The 26,363-nt window shown below is 32.8% G+C and overlaps 1 protein-coding gene across 4 annotated transcripts in view; it reads left to right on the top strand.

Annotated features, from left to right (window-relative positions):
* LOC126884183 (1-acylglycerol-3-phosphate O-acyltransferase Pnpla3-like) overlaps nucleotides 1-21,666 on the top strand; it is a 162,485-nt gene extending 140,819 nt beyond the window's left edge. For all 4 annotated transcript variants that reach the window (XM_050650038.1, XM_050650037.1, XM_050650040.1 and 1 more), the window contains 2 exons: nucleotides 7,280-7,418; nucleotides 15,851-21,666. In XM_050650038.1, coding sequence (XP_050505995.1) covers nucleotides 7,280-7,418; nucleotides 15,851-16,086 — 375 coding nt within the window. In that variant the 3' untranslated portion in view covers nucleotides 16,087-21,666. The remainder of the gene's footprint in view (nucleotides 1-7,279; nucleotides 7,419-15,850) is intronic.
* Nucleotides 21,667-26,363: the final 4,697 nt, after the last annotated feature.

Below are 26,363 nucleotides of genomic sequence, written 5' to 3'. Positions count from 1 at the left end.
TTAAAGCTATCTTAAGTTGAAATAAACTGAAAAAATATGGGCAAACGTACGGTGTGGGCGGAAAGTGAGACGTATATGAATTATAATCAAAAATGGTTTAAAAATGTGTAACTAATACAATTTTACCTATAGGACTCTAAAATCTTACTAAACAACTTACTTATTAAATATCTCACTAAACGATGTTTTACTCAAAAAAAAAATCAACTTAACGTTTTTAAGTAAATTAGAAGCAATTATTTAGGTTGATGGAACTTTTAAATACTTCACAAAATTTTTTACTTAACTATTTACAATTCATGGACTCAATAATGGACATTTTGTGCCGTTATTCTTTTGCTTTCAAATAAGTTAGCAAATTCATATGTGATTGCCTTTGTGTCAAAAATTAAACCTTTTTAATCCCAATGTGTATTCCGATTTCGAAAAAGGAATCCATGCAGCCGTAAGTGAAGTGTTTCTCTCTGCGAAAATAAAATGATGTAGATTTCATCTCGGACAATCATGCTGTAGAAAAATTAAAAAAGTTGGATTTTCCTAGATCCATTAGACGTACGTGAATGTTTTGCTATAGACTTTAGTTAGATTTGCTGATTACTTAGTGAACAAGGAAAACAGTTCATTACTTGAGCGTACAACCATTGCCTGTGAAAGCCTGCTTAACCATTGAAGCGAACCAGTATGTATACAGTTTTCGGATCGAAAACTATTATTTTTAAACTGTATTATATTAAAAGGGATTTTTGAACTCGCGAGCTAACTAGTGTGCTCCGTACTCAAGTTTAAACGGATATATTACAATTTTATAGGTGTTTTTTAAAGCTTAAGATATAGTCTTTAAAGTGCACTAAATTATTTTACTTCAAAAATGTAATAAACAACTTCTTTTTGAGAAAATTAAGAAAGATAAAAAATGTAATACAAAATCCGAAAATTATCAGTTAAAAATGTTTACACAAAGTCATCAAAATTTTTTCTGTACAACTTACTTACCTAAAATACATTTAATAACAAGCTTAAACAATATTAAATGTTCAAAAAATTTTTTTGCGCTCTTATACAGTATGTCTGCGCAACTTGGAACCTATGGAAAACTTCTTTATTATAAATTTTACGAAAAAAAGTTATTCTTCATAAAATGCTCTGCATCGTATAGAATATAGAATCTAAAATGCATCAAATATCAAATATACCTTTGTATTTAAAAATATGAATTTCGCTCAAGGGTAAAGTACCTTAGTATTTGAAAATATCGAAAATTGTTATTAAGAAAATATCTGATGGTTGAATCTTAGGTTTTAGACCATGCAGAACTTTTTATGAAAAATAACTTTTTTTCGTAAAATTAATAATAAAAAAGTTTTATATGATTCCAACCTACAGGGACATATTGTATATTGACTCCCCTATAAATTAATATTTAATATTTACTATAATAAGATACACACTTTACAAAATCCAGTCTAGTCATTAGATTTGACTGATATCTTATTAATAAATTTTCTACATTTTTCAATTTTAGTTTAACTTTTTTATCATTGATTGGTTTTGCAATATGCAAACTTTGAATTTTAACATACGTATCTACCTGAAATTCTTTAATTTTTTTCTAAGAAAATGTATATGGATTGATGCGTATTATAAAAAGATGAATTAAAATGCGAATGAAAAGATTCGCAAGCATTCGTGGTACGAATAACAGAAGAATTTGCCTCTGCCCATAAATATGGGGAGAATATGGCATTTTCGTCTATATATGTTTCAACTAAATAATCAACATAATATCTATATAAAATATCATTTTCTGGTTTGCATGACATTAAATCAAACACAAAACAATCTGATACGTCTTCTGGTTTGATATATGTAAGGCCAAAAGTAAGTTTGAGCCACTTGCCTACTTCAGAATCATTTGTATACTCTGATGTTAAACCAAGAGACTGAATTTTTCTACACCAAGCTTGGTGTAGGTGAAATCTACAACCATGTATGTCAGCGTTCAGCCATATTTGGCTAATTGCATTATGTATAGCCTTTTCAAAATCTACAAAAATTTTATTAGGATTAAACTCAATTTTAAAAGCATTAAAAATTTCTGATTTTAATAAGTAAAACAGATTTTTGTAAGTTTCTGTTTTTTTGTTTGGCAGTAAACAGTATAATAAAGGAATATAGTGCCCATTAATTAGCCCATGAATAGTGAATAATTGCAAATAATATTTGGTACAGTAAGAAAATGTGCCATCCATATATACAAAATTCAATCTGGGTAAAAGTCTTATATTTGATTCATAACTAAATACAATTACCTTACTTTCGACACAGTTTATAAAACGAAAATTTTCTCCCTTGGTTGTTTTTGGAGCACACTTCTTCACAAACTCTTGAACCTCATCAATATTGCAAGGAAGTCGACCAGGCATCATTTTCCGTCCATAATTATATAAATATATTTTTTCGTATATAACATCAGTTGTAGTAATTGTTTCCGGTAAATTGGTTGCAAGCTCTTGGCGTATAATTTTTACACATTTTTAGTTTTTTAGTAATATTCTCTTCGGCTTAACGTTTACGAGAGTTAGAAACAATTTTCCGATCTATCTACTGACGATCTGGTACATGATTATGTTGTAGGCTACTTCTAGAAATTGTAAAATTTGCACCAATAGTAAACAATTTCGCACTACAAATTGTTTTATTACACGTCCAGTACACTTCTTCACTTTTTAAAACTTTCATTTTATAAAACTTTCACTTAATAAAAAATAAAATTTTCAAATAGCAGTAAAGGTTTATCGCGATTACTTTCTATTAAATATGCCATTGCATATTAAATATGCCAAAATTGCAATTGTAACTAAAAATAAAATACCATAATTATTAACTCATTAATTATTATAGGTACCTACTGTAATCATAGAGCAGGTAGATAAATAATTCCCTTGAATGCCTTTTTGTAAAATCTACCTGAAATAATCACTTCGATTTTGGTGAGGAAAATACCTGTGGGATTATGGCATACCCTTCCAAACGCAGGTAAAAGATTATTTTGGTGAGGAAATTACACCCGCCGTTGCAATATGTGTGGTCTGTCCATCCGTCGCGTCGGCGTCGGTCCGTGTGCGTGTTATGTTCAGTCAACAAATCTACAGTTAATGACATAGCGACAGCTCCTTTGTCATATTTTCAGTTGAGTCGCAGATGTTTATTTAGTTATACCTTCTTCTTCTTCTTAGCCTTCTATCTCCATGTTTGGACAAAGGCCTCTACCAACTCCTTCCATCGGTCTCTATCCTGAGCAACATATTTCCAATTTGTTCCGGCTATTCTTTATAATCGTCAACATATCTCATATGTGGTCTTCCTCTTGGTCGTTTACTTTCGTATGGTCTCCAATGTTGTATTGTTGCGTTCCAACGTTGGCCTTTTTGTCTAGCAATGTGGCCTGCGAAGCTCCATTTAAGTTTGGAAATTTTTGTTGTTATGTCCTCGACTTTTGTTTTTGATCTTACCCAGTCGTTCCTCCTTTCTGTTGTGGCTAGTTTATTCATATTTGCCTTGGTTAGGGTCCATGTTTGACATCCATGTGTCATGATAGGAGGGATGAACTTGTTTAACACTTTGCTCCTCAAGTATTGGGGCATTTTGCGGTTCTTAAGTATCAAACTAAGTTTTTCAAATCCTGCCCATGCTGTTCTTGCTGTTCTAGTATAATTTCCGCACTTTTGTTCTCTTTGCCAAGTTTCAGGATTTGACCTACTGGGTCCTACTGGTATATTCCTGGACTTGTTCTATCTCACTGCCATTTATAGTTATACGTCTGGGGTCATCTGTGTTTGTCATTATTTTTATTTTCCTCATATTCATTTTTAGGCTGACATACTGGGAGCTTCCTGCAAGTTCCTCCACCATAATTTGCAGTTCCTCGAATATGCTCACTATAATCACAATGTCGTCAACGAATCTGAGGTTTTTTTAACTTGTTGCCATTAACGTTAATGCCATAGGTTGACCAATTTGTAGTTTTGAAGACGTCTTCTAGGGCTACGTTAAAAAGCTTTTCGCGATATTGCGTCCCCTTGTCTCACTCCTCTCTAGTTATAACTTATTCATAATAATATAATACAACAAAAGTTTTTATTGGAATTCCAGACGAAATGACTTTCGCGAAAATGCTTATTTTCTTTTAGCCACTGGTATATTTTAGATTTCTTAAATTCAACAACCGTATCATTTTGCAACATCTTCGTAGATTATTTTGTCGCTATTGGTATTTCAACAGACGTAACTTTTGATGCTGTTATAATAATAGTCTAATCTCGAAAGGTCAAACGCAAGGGGTTCAAATCGTCATGTCATGTAAATATTCATTTGTAGCGCTTTATTTAAGATGTCCTTTCTATCTGGTGACCCATATAATATTTTTGTTTGTTTAAAATTTTCTGTTCTATCTCTAATCTACAAATGGTCTGACAATCGTATGAAATTTCTGATAGATATTTTAATGTTGGAAATGGCCGAGATGAATTTTAAGAAATAGATTGATTTTTTGATAAACTATTTTTTTATGGAACGTTTTATCTAATTTGTAAACATTCCCTGTATAGAACATAAACTTATATACGAAGGACAGTTAAGATTTAATTTCAATACAGAGTTATCACCATCAGCTTATACGCATTTCATTCTTTTGGAATCATCAGAGTGAGCTGTGATAAGCTTTCTGGATCGACATGATAGGAAATTATTACAGTGGATCCCCGATAAGTCGGCCTCCGATAAACCGGAAGTCCGGCTAACCCGGACCGATTTTCATCAGACAAAACAAACATCTTTCCAGTTTAACTGAGTTTTTTACTAAGAAATGAACAATATTCAATACTGTATACTGTATACAACTGTACGTAATTTAGATTTATTGTCCATATATATGTATTTCATGTTTTCGCAATTATAATGGAGTTTACCTACCTGTACGTATACAGTATTTTGTTAATTTTTACCATATTCTCCGACTAACCCGGATTTTCGATAACCCGGATCGGCCTCGGTCCTAATTAATCCGACTTATCGAGGTTCCACTGTAATTTAAAATAAGTTACAGCGACATCTACAGACCTTCGGCTTTCGTTTGTTTTTATTAGATGTCGCTGTAGCATCTTTTGTATATTATTTTAAATAATTTGCTAACATGACAGATGGCAGAAATATTTTGTTTTCATCCAGAGAGCCTACCACAACTCGTTCTGATGATTTCAAAATGATGAAATGCGTATAAGTGAATGGTGGAACTCTGTATTGAAATTTAAATTTAACTGTCCGTTTTCATACTGTTTTCGTATACCTACTTTGATTACTTACATAATTAAATATGTACTTGAAATTAAATTCGCTGGAGTTTTTGCCTAGATAGATTGACGTGTTATGGAATGCAATTTTTAGATTCCTCACGTGCGTCAGTTCATTTATCGTCTGTTTGCTTTGCAAATTATAGAAAGCACAGATTTCGGCTATTACGTAAGAAATCTTCGGATCTTCTGATTTCGTTTGGTTATAAACTTATATCATCATGCCGTACTTTCTACAATGTAAGAAATAATTATTAATAACAGAAATATGTACAAAATATTTGTGGAGTAGGTATATACAAGCTTTTCCAATCAAAAGAGCCAACCCTGATATTTGGAAATATTCATTGGATTTTGTGAAAAAACATCTTCTTCAGCTCATGTTCAATGTTCATTTGTGTCTTCCATTTTCTTAGAGGTCTTAAGGTCTACTATTAACAATTCTCATCCATTGCTTGCCCACGATATGTTTCACCTCTTCTACGGTCTGCCCACTCCTCTTCTGTTCTCTCTTGGTCACCAGTTTGTTATTATCTGCATCCATTTTAGTGAGAGTAAGAGCTCTGAGATACTACGTGTTTTCGATATTGCAGTATACACTTGAAAGCTGGACATTGAAGTAAGAATACATAAATAAGCTGCAGTCATTTGAAATGTGGTGTTACAGGAGGATGCTTAAAATAGCATGGACACAGAAGAAAACGAGCACGGAGGTATTGCGAGAAACGGGTAAAAAATACGAAATAATAAACACAATAAAAATAAGAAAGTTACAATGTCTAGGACACGTAATGAGGGTACAGCGATATGAAATGCTAATAGTGCTAATACAGAGAAAGAGAAAAGAAGGAAGGAGTATAGGAAGAAGGAGAGTGTCATGGTTGAGAAATTTGGTTTAAATGCAGTTCTATAGAGGTCTTCAGAGCAGCGGTAGAGTCAAGATACTGATGATGATATCTAACCTTCGATTGGGAGACGACACTTAAAGAAAAAGAAGAAGTGTCCATTTTTCAGGGATATCTCGAGTAAGATGCCGGACCTACTGTCACTTAGCCTCGAATTTCGGTATTCCGAATTATATCTCTCAAACTGATCCCGAGCATGGTTTTCTCCATCGCTCTTTGAGCTGCACTTACCTATTTTAAAGTTTTCTTTATAAAGGTCATGGTCTCAAATCCGTGCGTAGTCACTGGTAAGCTACATTTATACACTCCCCGCTTTAGACAAATTGGTACCAAAAAAAAATGTATACCATTGTTGTACCAAATTGGTACAACTTGTTTCTTCAAAATGTATCTTAACTTGCCTAACGCTACCAAAGACTAATTTTTACTTACTCTTTACCTGGGAAACATACGCTGTGGAAAGCTGCTCCTCCGAAGCCAGAGGCTCTCGATTAGTCTTTTTTATGCCTGGTTGCACCAACAGCTCTTAAGCTCCAGCTTAGCCCAGCTCAACTTATAGATAGGGCCGAATTGAGTATCACTTACGTTACACCATAATTTTCGATTCTTACCTTATTATTAATTATATCTATCATTATATTTAATATCCTTATTATATTATATTATAATTATATTATATTAATTATTATCTTATTCTCGTCTTAAGATTAAGATCTGTTAGTGCAATCAGGCATTAGTCTCTGATGCAACCCTAACATTATTCTATCTTTGTGATGCTATTATAACATTAATAATATTTTATATTACATATAATGGGAATTAATCACAATAATTCTAATAAAGAATACGTTTATTTTGACGTTTTGATGTTAACCTGTGAAAAATTTACAAAGCGGAAATAGAAAAGTCAAAATATACGTAATTTTAGTTCAAATTGTGGATAATATTCATTAAACATAGTAGATAAAATAAACATACCACCAGAATAGTGTCCGAACAGCATTAATAAATAATACTGTGTTTCAGGTTAAAGTCACTGAAATTTTTGATGTAACCGATAGTGATTCTCCAATTGTTCAGACTTCTGAAGAAAGAAGTGCAAATACAAATTTGGAGTTCGACGACGACTGGACAAATCAAGAGCAATGGCAACCAAATGAGGAAAGTAAGTATTTTATTTTTTTAGCAAAATACTTAACAAAGGGAACCAGTACTTTGTCAATATCAATTGACTTCAAAATACCTTTCTGTATCTTAATTTTTTTATCTCAATATCAAATTGATAAATAATAATCGGTCTAAATATGCCATTATCGATAAGCGCGGTATATGCAGCTTTACCAATAACATCCCTTATATTTTACATCCAGTTAAAACAAGAGTTTTTACGAGTTCTCTTAACACTCTCTCTTTCCAAATAATATCCCATTTCACTTTTCTTCTTTGAAATATTGAGACCAATACATTTTTTTCTTGGATAATTTTCTTTCACTGCTTACTTAAACCAGATTGAATATTATTTTTACTAGCATCTTTCACGTAGTAGATACCAATCCATTATACATGACTTGCGTAAAAACATAAAACTATATCATCATCTTTGGCTCGACAATCCTTTGTGGATCCTGGCCTGCTCCAAGATTTCGCCATTCTGTTCGGTTTGTAGGAGCATGTTGTTATCTTCCGATTTTTGATATCCCTAACTCGGTCTCAACCATAAAGATAATAAGAATAGACAAGCCATACTGTGCAAAATAGTGTAACGCGCGGCGACGTCCTTGACATTGGCGTTACAACTATATTCACAGAACGGCCTATACCTTATCTAGTCTATTCTTATTATGTCTATGGTCTCAACTCCATCTAACCGCCCAATTCGCGGTCAGCCTCTGCTTCTTCTTTCTACAGGTGTTCCTGTCCTGTGGTGAACTTTTTGGCAATCGTGTTGTCTAGCATTCGTATTATATATCCAGCCCATCTAAGTCGCTGTGTTTTAATGAACGTTACGACGCCGACGTCTGGTTCATTAAAAAATTGGTATAATTCGAAGTTACATCTTTTGCGCCACTGCGCTAACTTTAGGTAGGATTCAAGATGATCTGATAAAACTATAAGAGTTATATAATAGCTTTATACCAAATAAAACTAAATTCAATATGTCTAGGAACATGAAGCTTAGAGATATATGTCCATGAGTTTTTCGTAACAACTAGAATATTGTCAGTCACAGTCTATATATTATAACAATCTTTTTTTTTTCTCTGATTCTGGCCTTGGTTTAGAACTAGAACCTTTAGCCACGTAATTGTATAACTTATCACTAACTCAGGTGTAATGTGTAGTGTGTGTGTTAAGTAAGTGTCTTGTTACTTTGCAAATTCGACGTCATTGTCTTTGCAAAGAGACGCTAATATAACAATCTTATTATGTATTGCTCTCATTTACTGGCCTGAGCTATTTCAAAACGGCGTTAGATTTTGCCATATCTGAAGGCCTTTTGGAAGTAGATAGGTACTAGCTAGTCCATGAAATAATCGTATTAGGTTTTTCAGACACTCTTATTACCGCTGCGTGATCTATAAACTGTCCGATTTCCACGTTGATAAAATATTTGTTTAGCGTCCAAATTTTTGGTAAGTATACTTGCATGATAATTTGTTATCTAGAAGCCTGGTACGGGTAGTTGTTATTGTTCCTTATAGCTCATTAGTGTATTTAATTCGAAGATTTGAACGAATCATCATTCTATGCGCGTCCAGTGCTGGACATAGGTCTCCCTAAGCTCTTTCCAACTTCCTCGGCTTGTGCCGAGGTATTTCCTTGAGCCCAAGCTCCTTTCTTGTGCTTGTGCGGCTTGCATCCAGTTGCTGATAATACGTTTCAGGTCGTCAGTCCATCTGGCTGGTGGCTGTCCTCTACTCCGTAGTGATTCTTGTCGTTACCTCCACTCGACAATATGTTTTGTACATCTGTTGTCTGATAATCTGTTGGCGTGTCCTGTCCAATTCCACTTCAGCGACGCTTGTCTAGATTCGATAGCGTCTGTTGTTTTTGTTATACGACGTATTTCTATGTTTGGATTCGGTCTCTCATAGAGACACCCAATATCCGACGTTCCATAGCCCTCTGAGTCACGCTAATATTGTTCACTACCTTTTTTGTGTGTTAATGCCTCTCTCCATAAGTGAATACAGGATACAGGTAACCCACACTGGTCAAAGATTTTCCGTTTGAGACATATGGGTAAATCATATTTATAGTGCAGTCACTGAAGGTTTTCACCTCCGATTTCGTTGAACCTTCATCGATTTTCATGAAAATTGGTGAGTAATTAGAGGATTCCTCAAGGAACAAAGGTGACATGATGATAACTTGCGCTTTTACCTTGGGGGTAGATGCCACCCCTTCTCGGGGGTGAAAATTATTTTATTAAAAATAATACCATAAATCGATAGAGGGACAAATTATAAGCAAAGTTTGTTATATAAAGTTATTAATATAAATCAACACTTTTTGAGTTATCAAAGACCAAAGATTTTATTTTTTCGTAAAAAATGCATGTTTTAAATCGGTTTTTCACGCATTACTCAAAAGCTATAAGCTTTTACAAAAAAGTTATTATTACTAAAATTGAAGATAATAAAAAATTAAATATATTTCTCACTTAAAAAACTAAATTAATGTTAGTTCAAAGTGAGTTTGGCAATTGAATGTGTATTTTTTTCGACGAGTACTCAAATCTAAGTATTCAAGCTTAAATAACGGGAAAACGATGCAATGTATAAAATATACCTGGTAAGCATTTGTCAAAGTACTTCGGAATACGTATCAAATGAGCTTCAGAACAAGTTCATAGCGTCAAAATTAAGCAAGTTATGATGAAAATAAAAGAACCCTTACGCCATTTCCACAAAAATTAAAATATATAGTAATCCTTACAAGAACTTCTTTATATTAGCATATGTAATGATTTTAATAATTTTGACCGGTTTAGAATGCATATTTTTGAAAAAAAGATATAATTTAAAATTTAAAAAAAATCATGATTTTTAAAATTATATAATAATAATAATAATTTAAAATTATAATATATAATTTTAAATCATGATTTTTAAAATCATGATATAATTTAAAAAAAATCAAGATTTTTAAAATTATTGTAATTTTCATATTCTTTTGATAATAACTCCAAAAATAATCAATATACGTAAAAAACGATATATAACCAAATTTTGGTCTTTTTTGTGTCAAATATTCTACCTGTTTTACTATTTCTAGAGGGTAAAAAATAACCGAGATAGAAACGTTTAAATCTTAAATTTTGCTGTGAAAACCATCCAACCGGGGCCATTTAATGTTTTATTTTTAAAAAAGTAAGTGGTTTAAAAGATTAAATTCAACGTTGTTAAATAGCCCTTGGAATTAGATGAACCTAATATCGTAAAAATGAACGGAGTTATTAAAAAAAACAATACCACTTTTTGAAAAAAAATTTAAAAGATTTAAGCACTTTGACAAATGCTTAATAAGTTTATGTTATAAAATACATCATTTTCCCGTTATTTCAGCTTGAATACCTAGATTTTTTTACTCGCCGAAAAAAATAAACCTTTAATTACCTATAACTGACTTTTAGTTAATACTAAAAGGTTTTACTAGTCAGGGGTTTATTTCATTTTTTATTAGCTTTAATTTTAATAATAATATCTTTTTTGTAAAAACTTATAGTTTTTGGGTTGTTGATGAAAAATCGGTTAAAAACATGCATTTTTCTAATCTTTGATCATTAAATAACTCAAAAAGTTTTGATTTATTTTAATAACTTTATTTAACAAATTTTGCTTATAATTTGTCCCTCTATCGCATTATGGGGTTACAGTGGGTGATCATTGATCATATTATTAGAGCCACCTCAGAAAATTTTACTTTTGTATAATAATGGTATGTAAGTTTTTTCTTTATACGGTCCACGTTGCCTTTGAAACATTAGAAATGGATGCTATGTTTCTGTTGGAGTGATTAGTATTGAATATTAAAGTTTTTATTTCTGCTATTTTCCTTGGTGAAATGTCTTTGGATTTCCCATGATGTTCTGGCACCACTAGTGTAACGAACGCGCAATTTTTACTAAATTCACAAAATACAGTATAGGACTGTCAGAATATCACTAGAGAGCAATGGAAACTCACAAAGTTTATTATAACTCTAAACACCAAGAATACAAAATAATAGGCACACGAGTTGCAAGCTAGGCTGGGCAGCACTGACGAACAATGGCATCTGAGTCACGCATTGCCACACATGCGTGTTGCCACTATTGTCAGACTATTTATTGCACTTTCATAAAGTGTGACAAGACAGCCAAATGGAAACAAATGCATTAATATATGATACAGCTCAATTATATACCCTTCCTCTAAAACATTGAATTTTACTGGGTGGCTCTAATAATATGATCACCCACTGTATTTTCAATAAAATAATTTTCGCCCCCGAGAAGGGGTGGCATCTACCCCCAGGGTAAAAGCGCCAGTTGGCACCATGTCTCCTTTGTTCCTTGAGATATCCTCTAATCACTCACCAATTTTCATGCAAATCGATGGAAGTTCAACGAAATCGGAGGTAATAGCTGATATCCACCTTCAGTGACTGCACTATTAAAGACAGTTGAATTTACCAAACGTTTTCCAGGTTAATGTTATGGGACGTGGGAACTCACATATCTGGTTTTCTCTATACAACCGAATTTCATGTCCTAAGTACTTATACGACGAAGTCTGCTCAATATACCTTCCATCAACAGCAATATTATAATTCAGCACCAGATTAGTCATTATTTGCATCTTGTTCATGTTAATCTCTAGTCCGACCTCTAACAAAGCGTGATATAATTTTTTTTCAATATAATTATTGCACCATCCATACGATCGGCTATAAGGACGATATCATCTGCGAATCTCAAATGACTGATGTTGATATGCTATGTCCATTTATGTTGATACCATACTTACTTATAAGTATGTTCTAAAAGCTTCGTGAATAGCTTTGGAGAGATGATGTCTCCTTGCTGTACTCCTCGCTGTATATGGAATTTGTTTGTTTCTTGTTACTTGTGATATATTGTTTTGAAGCTATTTCTTTGTGGCATCTTATGTAATTATTTATTTTGATCTATCTATTTTGATATAGAGCATTATGCTTCTTTCTTTTAGTAAGTGAAGTACGTAGAATATACTTGACTTGTAGATAGATAGTTTAGAATTATATTACTAAGAACGTTTCTACAAGTAGACTTGTAGACAGATAGTGTAGGTAGTACTGTAGAATTATATTACTAAGAAAATTTCGCCTCCTCTGTAGACCCTCGTATCTTGTAAACGGGTTTTCAGTAGTATGAGCATCAAGAGTATCTATATATTTTTTTTTTTGGAAAAAGGTTGTATGTTTTAAGTTTTTAAAGGTTGCGAATTAGTTTTTACACATTCTCAAAGGTTTCAGCCACACCTGGTACTGTTAAAATTCCTGCACGGGGGTTTAAATCTCCAGTCTCTACTCTCAGTTTCACAAAGTAAGGTTAACTTGTGGTTAAGAGATAACCTCAAAATTACCCCCAAAATATGCGTTTTAGTTTCATAATTGTTACCCTTCTGGGTATACCCATAAGGGTAACCCACTCCAACCTCTGGTTAAAAATTCTGTGAGTTAACCATACTTCGCCGTTGACCTGAAACTAAAACGCATATTTTGGGGTAACCTCTGGTTATCTCTTAACCACAAGTTAACTTTACTTTGTGAAACCGGCCGTAAGGGTTATAGAATCCAAATATATAAATATAAAGATTTACACAAACGATATAATAAATTTCTTAGCATGCTTGAATTATTTCAAAAGAGGATTGGCTAATTGGAACAGATCTCTAAATGTACGTATCCATACAAGGGTGATCCGTGCTCGGTATAGCAGCTCCACATAGTGGATACGTTGCTGGTCGCCGCTCGGCGCTCACCCTCTTCGATTCAACCGGTTTGCGGTTTATATGTAGGGGAGCGCATGCCGTATCCATTTGAGCAGCTACACCGAGCGCGGATCACCCTTGTATGGATACGTACCTTTAGAGACTCATTAATATTCAGCTCAGCGGGGTGCTATTTTTCTAGGTGTGAAATTCCATAAACTAGGGATCTACCTCTTTTTGTTCCAAATGGTCCCTTGTTTATGTAGTTGCCCACCTCGATACATAGCACCCAGTGAGCTAAATATTAAAGGTCTCTTAGATAGCTGATACTGCTATAATTATGAATTTGTTTTATGTAATATGGTCTATCTCCATGTGATACTTCGTTGTGTCTGATTTTCCACTTTAAAATAAATCTCGTATTTCTTTTACGAATTTTAGATTACCTATGCCTTTCTAAATACACTAAGCATCATAATTAACGCACCACCTTAAAAATGTGACATTTTTGATGTCTCGTATTTCCTAAACCTTTTGTCCGATTTGAGTGATTTTTTTAGTATATTATAGCTTTATTCTTCACTAATATCGATGTAATAATATTATTGCTAAACAGGTAAGTGTCATTGTATACCGGGTGTAACAATGATAGTATGTTTTTTCCTCAAAGTTTGGAACACCCTGTAGTGGAATATTCTGGCGTATATAAAATATTGAAATTAAAACTCAACTGTAGCCTTAGGCTTTCTTAACATTTTACTTTCCGATTCATTCCCTTATGTGGGATAATAAAAAAGTTAGGTACTTTAACAACTAGCCATGTTATTAATCATTACAGGGTGTTTCTAAATAAGTGCGACAAACCTTAAGGGGTAATTCTGCATGAAAAAATAATGACCATTTACTTTATAAACATATGTCCACAAATGCTTGGTTTCCGAGATACGGGATGCTGAATTTTTTCTTACAAACTGACGATTTATTTATTGCTTTAAAACCGGTTGAGATATGCAAATACATAGGCGTAACCAGGGGGGTTTTGGGGGTTATAACCCCCCCCCCCATTGGGATGTACTTTGAGCTCTATACGCTTAACACCATAGCCGTCAGAGACCTTCCAGTTGTAACCCCCCCTTAGGATCATCTTGGTTACGGCTATGTGCAAATAAAATTTAGTAGGTTTTAAGAGGTAGTTTTTGACATACAATTAAGAATTTTATATTCACCATTGGCGTGCATAAGGGTCATATTACCCGGTCATATTACCCGTATGCACGCCAATGGTGAATATAAAATTCTTGATTGTATGCCAAAAAATGCGCAATAACTACCTCTTAAAACCTACCAAATTTCATTTGCATATCTCAACCGGTCTTAGAGCAATAAATAAATCGTCAGTTTGTAAGAAAAAATTCAACATCCCGTATCTCGGAAACGAAGCATTTGCAAATGACATGTTTATAAAGCAAACGGTCATTATTTTTTCATGCAGAATTACTCCTTAAAGTTTGTCGCACTTATTTAGAAACACCCTGTATTGATTAAGAACGTTGCTAGTTGTTAAAGTACCTAACTTTTTTATTATCCAACATAAGCGAATGAATCAAAAAGCATAATGTGAAGAAAGCCTAAGGCTATAGTTGAGTTTTAATTTGGATATTTTATATACGCCAGAATATTCCACAGGGTGTTCCAAACTTTGAGGAAAAAACACACTATCATTGTTACACCCAGTATACAATGACACTTATTTATTTAGCAACAATATTATTATTTCGATATTCTTGAAGAACAAAGCTATAACATATTGAAAAAATCACTAAACTCGGACAACAGGTTTAGGAAATACAAGACATCAAAAAAGTCCCATTTTTAAGGTGGTGCGTTAATTTTGATGCTTAGTGTACTTACAACGTTCAAAATGTTTTCTATTTTCTTCTACACAGGAATCATTTACATCTTTAAAACTACAAAGTGGTAATCCTATTTATTGAATACTTATAAATTGTTGTATAATAAACAATGGTGTATGTACTTTTATGGTTGGCAAATGTTTAATAACTTTCAAATAATTTATTCTGTTATTCTGTCCAATTAAATTTTTTGAATTATAGGGGGATAATACCTATCAAAGTGGCTTGAAGGGACCCACTGATTATTTCGACTAATAGAGGGTTGACATTTCGATTAATGGTGGTTTTAGTGATTGAAGGGAAGGGAACAAAATATTTTTTTCAAGCTTGTGAGTTTTTCGACTGATCAATGTTCAACTAAAAGATATTCTACTGTACCTACATTTCAGATCTGAGTTTAGATAAATCTTAAAGTGTATGGAAGACACATGAGAAGATCAATGTTTTTAAGCATTGATCTTCCCACGGTGATTCTACATTTGAATTAGTGTCATACGTCTTAGTTGTTAGTTTGAATAATGCTCATAAAGATCTTTGCTTACTTGAAATGGTAGATATTGTTAAGAAATCCGGTTTTCTCCATATACTTCGTCAGTTATTGAAACTGTTGGAATTTGATATAAATAGTTTTCGAAATGAATTCCTGTTTTCCCTTTAATTATATAATTAATTTTTAATACCGCATTTCTAAATTTTGTAAGCTAATACGTATTATTAAATTGTTATAGATATTGCTCAGTTTGAACTAGAGGACATACTTGACAGAGAACCAATCTTTTCTGACCCCGAAAGCGAATGGACGGGTACATTCAAAATCGAAGAACCAGAGGATGAAGATGAGCAATACCCTACCAACGATACTCTTCCAGAATCTGATCGAAGGGGTAGCCGAGAAATCATTAATCAGTGGAACAAAAAAGAATATAAAATCCCATCGATGGTCTACGAAGATAGTGACACATAAATGTGTTGGCATCTACGTTTAGGATGATAGTTTTTTAAGATATTTTAAATTATATAAAATTATTAAAGTAATAAACAGAGGACCATAAAAGTTTTTCCACACTTACTCAATAAATATTGTATTATATGCAGCTCTCGTTGAGAAGTTCCAATTTTCTCATTCCATATCACCCCTCCGCTCAAACTGTGTCATAAGTAAAAAAAGCAGAGTATCGAGAAAACGACGTTTAAAATTAGTTCTATAACTTTTCCGGATTTAGTTCAAAGACCATATATTCAAATAAATATTCAAATAGAAGATATTCAAATTAGAACAATAACTCTTTTAGTAAGTTACAAACGTTTTTGAAGCTCTACAAAATAGCGTATAATGTCTACTAAAAATATTAAAGAAAAAAGAATGTGTGTACTTTGTACGCACGTAAGAAGTTATACTTCTATTATATGATTTCTTAAAAATAAATATACTTTAAACAGTTTGTTTTAATTTTTTTAAACACCAAATTTTGTGCTTACCGCTTTCAAAAAAATAAAAAAAAAGTATAGAATTGCTCCGGATTCGAACTCAAGACCTCTCGATCTCTGGCCGAATGCTATACCAAATACGCTACGAGGACTGTGTCTGTATCGGTTCGGACGTACCTAATGACAATTCATGATAACAAACAGACAAGGTGAAGTATAATAAATATACAATAAAATGTTTTAATAATACTCATCTTACTCCTGAGGAAGACAAATCCAAAGACACAAAAATTATAATAAATATATTTACTAAAAACACTAATATATTATTTTCAAACCTTTTCTTGCACTGATATATTTATACATAACTTGAAAGATTTAGCAACTAAACGCCATACTGTCTGTGTGCGCATGCGCGCAGTATTATGAAATTTTACTCTCAATCGCGCCTAAAGAAGTATACCTTCAAAAAATTGTTTGAGTTGTGACACTATACAGATATATCATTATTTTTATCTGGTTAACAGAGTTATACTTTTTAATGATCTAACTTTAAATATACCTAAGTAACAAAATTAAATAAAAAATAGTGCAAAAGGAAAAATAAAAGTAACTTTTCTTGAGTACATTCGCAGATTGTTTTGACTAAGGCAATCACAAAATACACTGTCTTAAACTCGACAAACGACGCTTTACACATATCTTAGATGGACAACTTCATTGCGCAAGCCGATATGTGACACTGTTTATGTTCGGTCTCGGTGCATCGTTGATTTTGGTTAAACTTATAATGACGCCAGTGTCATCTAACGACAAATACTTGAACTATATCAGTAATAGTTTTTGAGATAGGATTTTGCAGTTTTATTAAACTGTTGTTTCAATAAAACCATTCTTATTTTTTTTAGTTGTGACACTGTTTGAGCGGATGTGCGATATGTTCATCACAATAAATTCTGCTGTTGTTACAGTTCATAAACTATTAAGAGTGTTCCAAAATAGATCCTGTGTTTATATTTCACATGGTTACCTAAGATTGGCCAGATATTATAATATTTCTTCTATGAATGATTCCCACATATTATACTCGTAGCTAAGATTTTTACATATACCTATAATAATTAAAAAAAAATAAAAAAAGGGTGAGTGAGTTCCTTTAAAAAATTAACAATTATGCATAGTTAGCATTACAGTTGTATTAAAATAAGCAGTAAATTACCTATGTACTAATTTGGGCATAAACTTGAATTTATAGAATTGTATAGTGAATAATGGCTGGAACCATGGTAAACGGAAAATACTAAGAAAATATTAAAGGAACATATTGGAGGGAAGCATAAGAGCCCGTTCACATGACAGGCGCTTAACGCGCTTCTTGATAACGTGCGATCACAACTACAGTTGAGTCCGGGAATCTTTACCCGTGCGTCATCATTTAAAGCATACGAAATAAGTGGATGATAAGTCGGAAATTGGAATCTACTAAACGCAACAGCAAGTCACTTATTGTCACTTGCTGTTGCGTTTAATAAATTTCAATTTCCGACTTATAATCGACTTATTTCGTATGCTTTAAATGATGACGCACGGGTACAGATTCCCGGACTCAACTGTACATACATTTTACTTGAAACCGTTCACATGCTAACGCGCGTTAGCATGTGAACAATCTCAAGTAAAATTAATGTTGTTCTGAAGCTATTTCCTTGTGGCATTTTTATGATTAACTATTTTGATGGGAAATAAGCCACAATTAAATTGAAAAAATAATTTTATTAACGTTTCGAAGCCCAAATCGGGTTTAGTTGTCAAAATACAAAATACTACTAAATTAAATGAAAATGTTGTTGCTAAGTAAAAAAATTCTTCTAATAATTTATTTAATCTGACTCATTTATATTGGCAATTCAGGCGTATATTATACATTTTAAAGTAGAAGACTTTAAAATGATATCGCCAATATTTATGAGTTGCGTTCCTGGGACGACTTTACTAAAAAATAGTTCATTCGATTACATCAAATCAATCCGAACTCAAGAATATCCGTCACAAAAAAAATCATAGCATGTGATCTGTCTTTAAAAAGACAACCAAATGCAACGATGACAGTAAAATTCTCGCGTTAGAGATTCCATAGTAAATCACGAGGGAAAACCAGGCAAAAACCTCGTGATAATATCCCGACATCGTAAGTATTTGATCTTACATTTAATTTACTTTCAAAAAACTAATACCAAATTCTGACTTTAATATTAAATTATAAATAATATTAATAATACATAGATATACAATAAGTAATACTAAAATATAAAATATGTAGTAACTCGATATGTTATTGACTTACTAATCGTGGTATTTTCTTTCTATTGACTTCCTCTTTCAGTATGGGTAACCACATCCTACTGCATTCTACCGAGGAATTTGCGACACAATTGGTTTCATTTAGCATAATTATGTATATTATATTATATCCTCAAGTAAAATGTATGTAGTTGTAACCGCGCGTTAAGCGCTTGTCATGAGAACGGGGTCTAACAGCTACAACACTAAGGATCTGCTTTTTCTCATGAGGATCTTTCAGTGCGTCACAGTTTTTCGATTGCTTTCTAACGCATTAAATTGCATGTGACAAAAAAAAACGCACGTCGGTGATTACATTTCGTCGGTGACATTTATAACATTTATTCTAGTTGTCAATAGATGGCGATAATCGAAAAAAAAATTATTTACGAATTATATAATATATCTATGAATATAATCTGTTCAATTTATAAGACTATACAAATCAAAGAAAATACCATTTTATAAATGCAATAAACACAATTGATTTGATTTTATGCCAAATTGCAAATAAAATGTGACAACTGTCAGATTTAACTAAAATGTCATGTCACTAAAATGTATATTATCACGGACTTACCTTTTTTTCTATCATTTGTGACGCACTGAAAAATGCTCATGAAAAGAAGCATATAAACGATATTTAGGCAATTAATATTCAGGGGATTTTATTCGTAATATTGATGATGAAGTTATCAAACATTAGCTAATAAGTCCCATTGCTAACAGTTTGTTTGTTCAATTAAAAAAATATTAGAAAAATCGTATTAAAAAGTCATATCGACGGCGGAAAGGCAGGATCTCGTAACTAAAAAATTTGTATAAAATGATTAAAATGTTTTCGCTTTAGAATAAGTGTATCGGCACCTATTAAACAGCGGTTCCAGCTGGGAAAATTTCCGGAAGGCTTCCAGAAGGCTTTCCCAGCTGTAACCGCTGTTTAATAGGTGCCGATACACTTATTCTAAAGCTAAAACCTAAGTAACTCATTTTATACAAATTTTTCGGTTATGAGGTCTTGCCTTTCCGCCGTCGATGTAGGATATTTACGCTAACAAAATTTGTAGCACTCTAATCAAATTTTTATGTTATAATCGATTTCCAAGAAAAAAACTCTAGACGGTGAGTAAGATTAAAAAATTTGTTGCATAAATATTAATTTAATCAATGGTACTGGTATCTATTCTATTATATTTTTTGTTAAATTTTGCCTATCAATTTTGTTCACATTTCAATATTTATTCAGCTCTATTGAAAAGTTTTAGTACATATACATATACATATATCCATTTCTTGTGGTGGTATCAATTCGGTGATTATCAGAAATTAAAAACAATCAGGGAAAATTCTTGATAAAGAAAGTTTGACAAATTTGACAGACTCATCCAGTCTCATATATCGAGACTATTTCGTTCTTTTAATGCCGCATATATAGGTACTACTACCATCTTTCTAAACCACTCATTAATATTCATCTGAGCGGAGTGCTATATTCGAGGTGTGAACATCAGTAAACAAATCATTTGGATACGGATTATTCCATAAAGCAGGTAGATCCCTTGTTTATGGAATCTCACACCTCGAAAATTACCACTCTCTTGAGCTGAATATTAATAAGTCTCTTAGAAAGATGGTAGTAATATATATCTTAACGCTTAATTTTTTTTTGATATCTAATTGTGTCTTTTCCAACAGTTCTTATTTTAATTAAAGCTAACTACGCTTTTGTTAATTAAATGTTATTTAAAACAAAAGGAATTACCTAATTCCATTAAAATAGTTAACCCGTAAATATTGGTGATTTAAAATATTGTGATTTATGTTTATACCATTGTTTAATGTTATTATTTTTATTAGAGATTATAGAATTATTATTATTAGAAAGTTAGTGAACCATAGTTTACGTTATTGTATCTCTCATAGTGTTCAGCATGACTACATTTCCAACTATCTTTAGAATAGTATTATCATATCTATCATACCTATCAGAAGAGTTTTCTTTATTTATGATATCGTCCTTCTTTGATTAGTTTTATTTGGCCACTTGGTCCTTTCTCCGCACCTGCGGTAAAATGGAGTACTACCACCGTATAACCAACAAACAGAAATAAATCTTTTTGAAAACATTATATGTAACCTGGGCTAAATTTTTGATTATGATTAAATCCTGCAATAACAAAATCTTCTCTTACAACTTATTCACTCATTTACAACTTAGCCAACATTGCCAACAACTGAATCAAATAGTGAGCTTCGGATTATATTCTAAATTATTATTGGATACAAATATACAAATATGTAGAAAAAGTTTAATTTTGTTTCATGTGAATTTTTTCTTGTTTCCCTTTGTTTAACTGGAGTAAACTAAACACATTTGTGTGACTTCAGTTTTATTTAGAATATAACTTTTTGCAATGCTCAATGTTTGCGCAACTTGAACAAGCCTGCTGTTTTTTGGTATACTGTGGAAGTACAACATTATTTGGACAATTTGTTACCATTTTCTCATTCTCAGTGTGTTGTGAGTAGGTACACATTATTATTGTTTTTTGTGTTTTAATTTTTGACAGATTTGCCTTGAAAGTTGGTCTTGGGTAGTCTTAGGATGTAGGTTTAAGGTAATCGACATGTAAATAAAGAAATGTGTGATAAAAGTATATTTTTATATTGTATATATTTTTATAACCAAGTATTACAATAATTTAATGTCAATAATTTTTAATTATTTTGTTTCGCATATTGTTACGATTAGTAAATATAATGTTTGCAATATTTATACTGTCTTTTATTTTTTCAACATTCTAAAACCTTGATATTTTAAGATAGGAAGAAGATATTTGACAGAGAAGGTATTTGACAAAGTACCACATGGGAAACTAATCGATATCCTACAAATATCAGGACTTGATGGTAAGGATATAAGACTTATGTCAAACTTATATCTCCAACAAACAGTACGGTGCCATTCGAAAAAGTAGTTGGACAGGATTACATACTGTCACCGGCATTATTAACATTCTCTGAAAACATCTTTAGAGAAGCCTTGGACAAATCAGAAATTCATATAGCAATAACCCAGGCAACCAAATAACGTTTACAAAACGTTGAAAAGACGTCATAATTATCTCCAAATCACGTCAGTCTATCACGTTTATTCGACGTCGAAAGTCACGTGAATTTGTCCCACCACAATTGACGTCATTTTTATCAGGTTTTAACCTACGTGATATCAATAACCTCGTGTTTAGATTATTTTTCATTTTATGGTTTTAAAAATACACAACAATTATTCGTATGGGCTTTGTTGGTATTGCAATTTTTCATTTAACTGTTTTAAATTTAGACCATAGGCTGAAAGTAAAACCAAATGGAAGACTATCTAAAATGTATAGAATTACAATACCCTCAATGCAACAAATATAGAATTTTCACTTTTTATTTAGGTATAGGTACTTACTGTGTCAAAACTGAAACAACATATAAACTAATAAATAATTTATTAACAAATTAATTTAATTAAACTCGATAACACATAATTAGTTCATTAACAAGAAAACACCAAAACAAAACAAATAACATAACCTCAAACAATTTTCAAGAAGAACTATTGCATTGAACTAATTCACTTGAGAAAAACGAACAAAAACCTCTTAATTAACACGTTTCTTCAACTAAATGAAAAGTCTTATTTTACCGCACAAAGCATGTAAACAATAAATGAAAAATTTCTTATGGAAATTGTTTGGTGTCATAAGCATTACTAAATCTTTAAGCTTCTCCCAATTGTGACGTCAGACTTAGGCTCTCAAATGAAAACGTGTTTTTAAACGTATTTTAATGTCATTAATCTTCCGTATTTAAAATCACCTACAAAAGACGTTTCTACGACGTAATGTTCAAACACGTGTATATATTCAACCAAAAACTGACATTTCCTCCTCGACGTTATTGACGTCACTTGGTTGCCTGGGACATGGCCAATTTTTAAACAATATTAAATATGCAGATGATACAGTATTGCTGGCAGATAGTGCGCATTGGCTCCAAAGAAAAATGGATAATGTTGTAGAAACATGTAACAAATACGTCTTGAAACTAAATTCTAAGAAGACAAAAATAATGATCATTGCCATAATGACCAACATAAACGGTCAAATTACAATAAGCAATACACGGTTAGAAAGAGTACAGAAAATAGGCTATTTTGGCTGCAATATTAACGATACCTGGGATCATAGCTACTAAATAAAAACTCGTATTGAAAAAGCCAGAAGCTTTTTAAACAGTCTTAGGAAGATTCTCTGCAACTTATCTTTAAGTATCAATATACGCCTATTAAGAATTATTCTTACATGTTACGTCTTTAGTGTGCTCCTCTACGGAGTAGAAAGCTAGAGTGCTGCAGAAGATGCCATAAACGATTAGAAGCATTAGGGTATTAAACGATAAGGGTCTCATATACACCTCACAAATAATAAGATAACTATTCTCCAGAACCTAAGAAAAAACAAAGAAATTATTAACACCGTAAGGCGTAAAGAACAGAAAATCTGCTTAATTCGGCGACATTATGGGTAATAGTAAATACCTATTCTATTCATATTATTCTATTCATATTATATGAATAATAATAGTAAAAATCACACCTTAATTAGCATCCCAAAATGAAATTAATCGTTACCGCTTCACAAGTTACTTGACGTATGTATTGCTTATAATATGATCCGTAAGTTTTACCGCTTCAAAGTGCTCATTTTTGAAAACAATTTGGTTTTAAATTAAAAAAAAAATTATAATTTGAAATTTTTTTTCAAAATAACGTACTAATAAACAGCGTTTTCAAAAATAAACAAAAGTAATTTTTTGTCAAGCGGTAACGATTAATATCTTTTTGGATGCTAACTAGAAGGTGATTTTCGCGATTCTTTTACCAACCAAAATAAAAGTTCCAACATTATTTTGATCAAAAATTTATTTACTTTTGATGTTAGAAACTAAAAAAAAACAATAGACTATTAAAACAGTAAATTAATAGATATTAATCCCATTGTTTTTCATATTGACATGACTGATCACTATGTATCACATATATACTATGTGTGTACTTGTGTAATTCAAAATGTCGCCATCAAATTAGAAACAAAAGAAGCAAAAAGCGCGTTAAAGCAGGCCCCTGCGGGGCCCGGGCCCTGGTTCCGCGAAACCCGCGGAGCCATGCTCAGTACGCCACTGCTTCTACAGTTGATTCCACGAGGTAAGAATGAGGGCAAGAGAGCGCCTGGACGTACACGTATATCATGGCTGGCCAATCTTTATCTGGCCTTTTTCAGGCCAGGAGTGGACTGTAAATTTCTTACCTTTAAAAGCATCCATGGGTTATAAGCCTTCATTCGATATTTGTCATTATATCTGGTCTAATGACGGAGGAGTTGTGTTTACAAAGTCTCTGAGACCAACAGACATGGATATTTCAAAGTTTTCACATTTTTTCAAAATCGGTGAAAATAAAAATGGTTCATTCAAGTGAAAAATATCGCATTGAAATATTAATAATGATCGGTTATAGTGATCGTGTTCGAACAGCATCCAAAAAAGTTGAATGAATGTAAATTGAATAAAATAGGCTTATATGTCCGTAGGCTTAAAGACGGATACTTGACTGTTGACAAGTACTTAGATTTACTAAATGACCAAATCATTCCTGCGCTTCACAGAATGCTCAGTTACCACAAAATAATTGGTTTCAACAAATGGAGCACTTCCATACTATGATCGACGGATTAGAAATTTTTTAATACGAATTGGGCCTAGAGGATTCATAGAGTGGCCTGCTCGTTATCTCCGTACCTTAATGAGTTAGATTTTTTATTTGGGGTTATCTAAAATCACTTGTTTACATTAGGCAATCAAGATGTTTGCAGGTGTTGAAACAAAGAATTATTGATGAAAAAAAAGACTAAGTTTTCAATCTAATAGCACATAAAACAACAGCAAAACATGTTGTTCCACATCCTACCAGACTGAAAACAATGGGAACCTTCTCTGGTAACACCTCCGAGGCTTCTACAATTTGCAAGTCATAACGGATGCTGAGACTAAGGAAGATGAGGGAATTTTATAATTTATTCACGTCCCATCTGCTCAGCGCGGTAAAGTTCCAACGAGAATGGTTCCCTTCGTACTCCAATCAGAGTAAACATGTAAATCAAAAATGAATAATCATGTTCAATTTCGTTGCAACACGAAACTACAGCCGCATCATTATTCCAGTTCAATCAGAGAGTTCAGCAAGCACCTCTACCGGTTTTGAAACTTATTAGTCTCTCATCAGGAGGCACAATATGCTGCTCTCTCTGACCCAACTAGGACAAACCCCGGCGTGCAGTCACGGATTACAACGAACGAAATGACAGGGATGCCCTAGCGGCAACTGCTGGCAAAAGACTAAGTTTTTAATCTAATAGCACATAAAACAACACCAAAAAATGTTGTTCCACATCCTTTGGTGTTGTTTTATGTGCTATTACATTGAAAACTTAGTCATTTGTTAGCAGTTGCCGCTAGGGCATCCCTGACATTTCGTTCGTTGCAATCCGTGACTGCACGCCGGGGTTTGTCCTAGTTTGGTCAGAGAGAGCAGCATATTATGTGCCTCTTGATAAGAGACTAATAAGTTTCGAAACCGGTAGAGGTGCTTGCTGCACTCTCTGATTGAACTGGAATAATGATGCGGCTGTAGTTTCGTGTTGCAACGAAATTGAAAATGGTTATTCATTTTTGATTTACATGTTTACTCTGATTAGAGTACGAAGGGAACCATTCTCGTTGGAACTTTACCGCGTTGAGCAGATGGGACGTGAATCATAAATTGTAAAACTCCCTCATCTTCCTTAGTCTCAGCATCCATTATGGCTTGCAAATTGTAGAAGCCTCGGAGGTGTTACCAGAGATGTTCCAATTGTTTTCAGTCTGGTAGGATGTGGAACAACATTTTTTGGTGTTGTTTTATGTGCTATTAGATTGAAAACTTAGTCTTTTGATAGCAGTTGCCGCTAGGGCATCTCTGCCATTTCGTTCGTTGCAATCAGTGACTGCACGCCGGGGTTTGTCCTAGTTGGCTCAGAGAGAACAGCATATGTGCCTCCTGATAAGAGACTAATAAGTTTCGAAACCGGTAGAGGTGCTTTGCTGCACTGTGTGATTGAACTGGAATAATGATGTGGTTGTAGTTTTGTGTTGCAACGAAATTAAAAATGGTTATTCATTTATGAATTATTGATGAATGTGAATAAGGTGCAACGAGTGACTTAATAATATACTTGCATATTTTCAGGAGTTGAACGACTATTAGTTTTGTGTGTAAATGTGGGGTATATCGACTTTACACGGGGACTCTAGAGTTGTATAACCTTCAGGTGGGTCCAGACATGCTCCAGATGCCGTATCTAATCTCGTCGCGATCAACAGAAGTTC

Source organism: Diabrotica virgifera, chromosome 5, assembly GCF_917563875.1.
Source record: "Diabrotica virgifera virgifera chromosome 5, PGI_DIABVI_V3a".
Classification (NCBI taxonomy): Eukaryota; Metazoa; Arthropoda; class Insecta; order Coleoptera; family Chrysomelidae; genus Diabrotica; species Diabrotica virgifera.
This window is presented reverse-complemented; position numbering and strand designations above follow the sequence as displayed.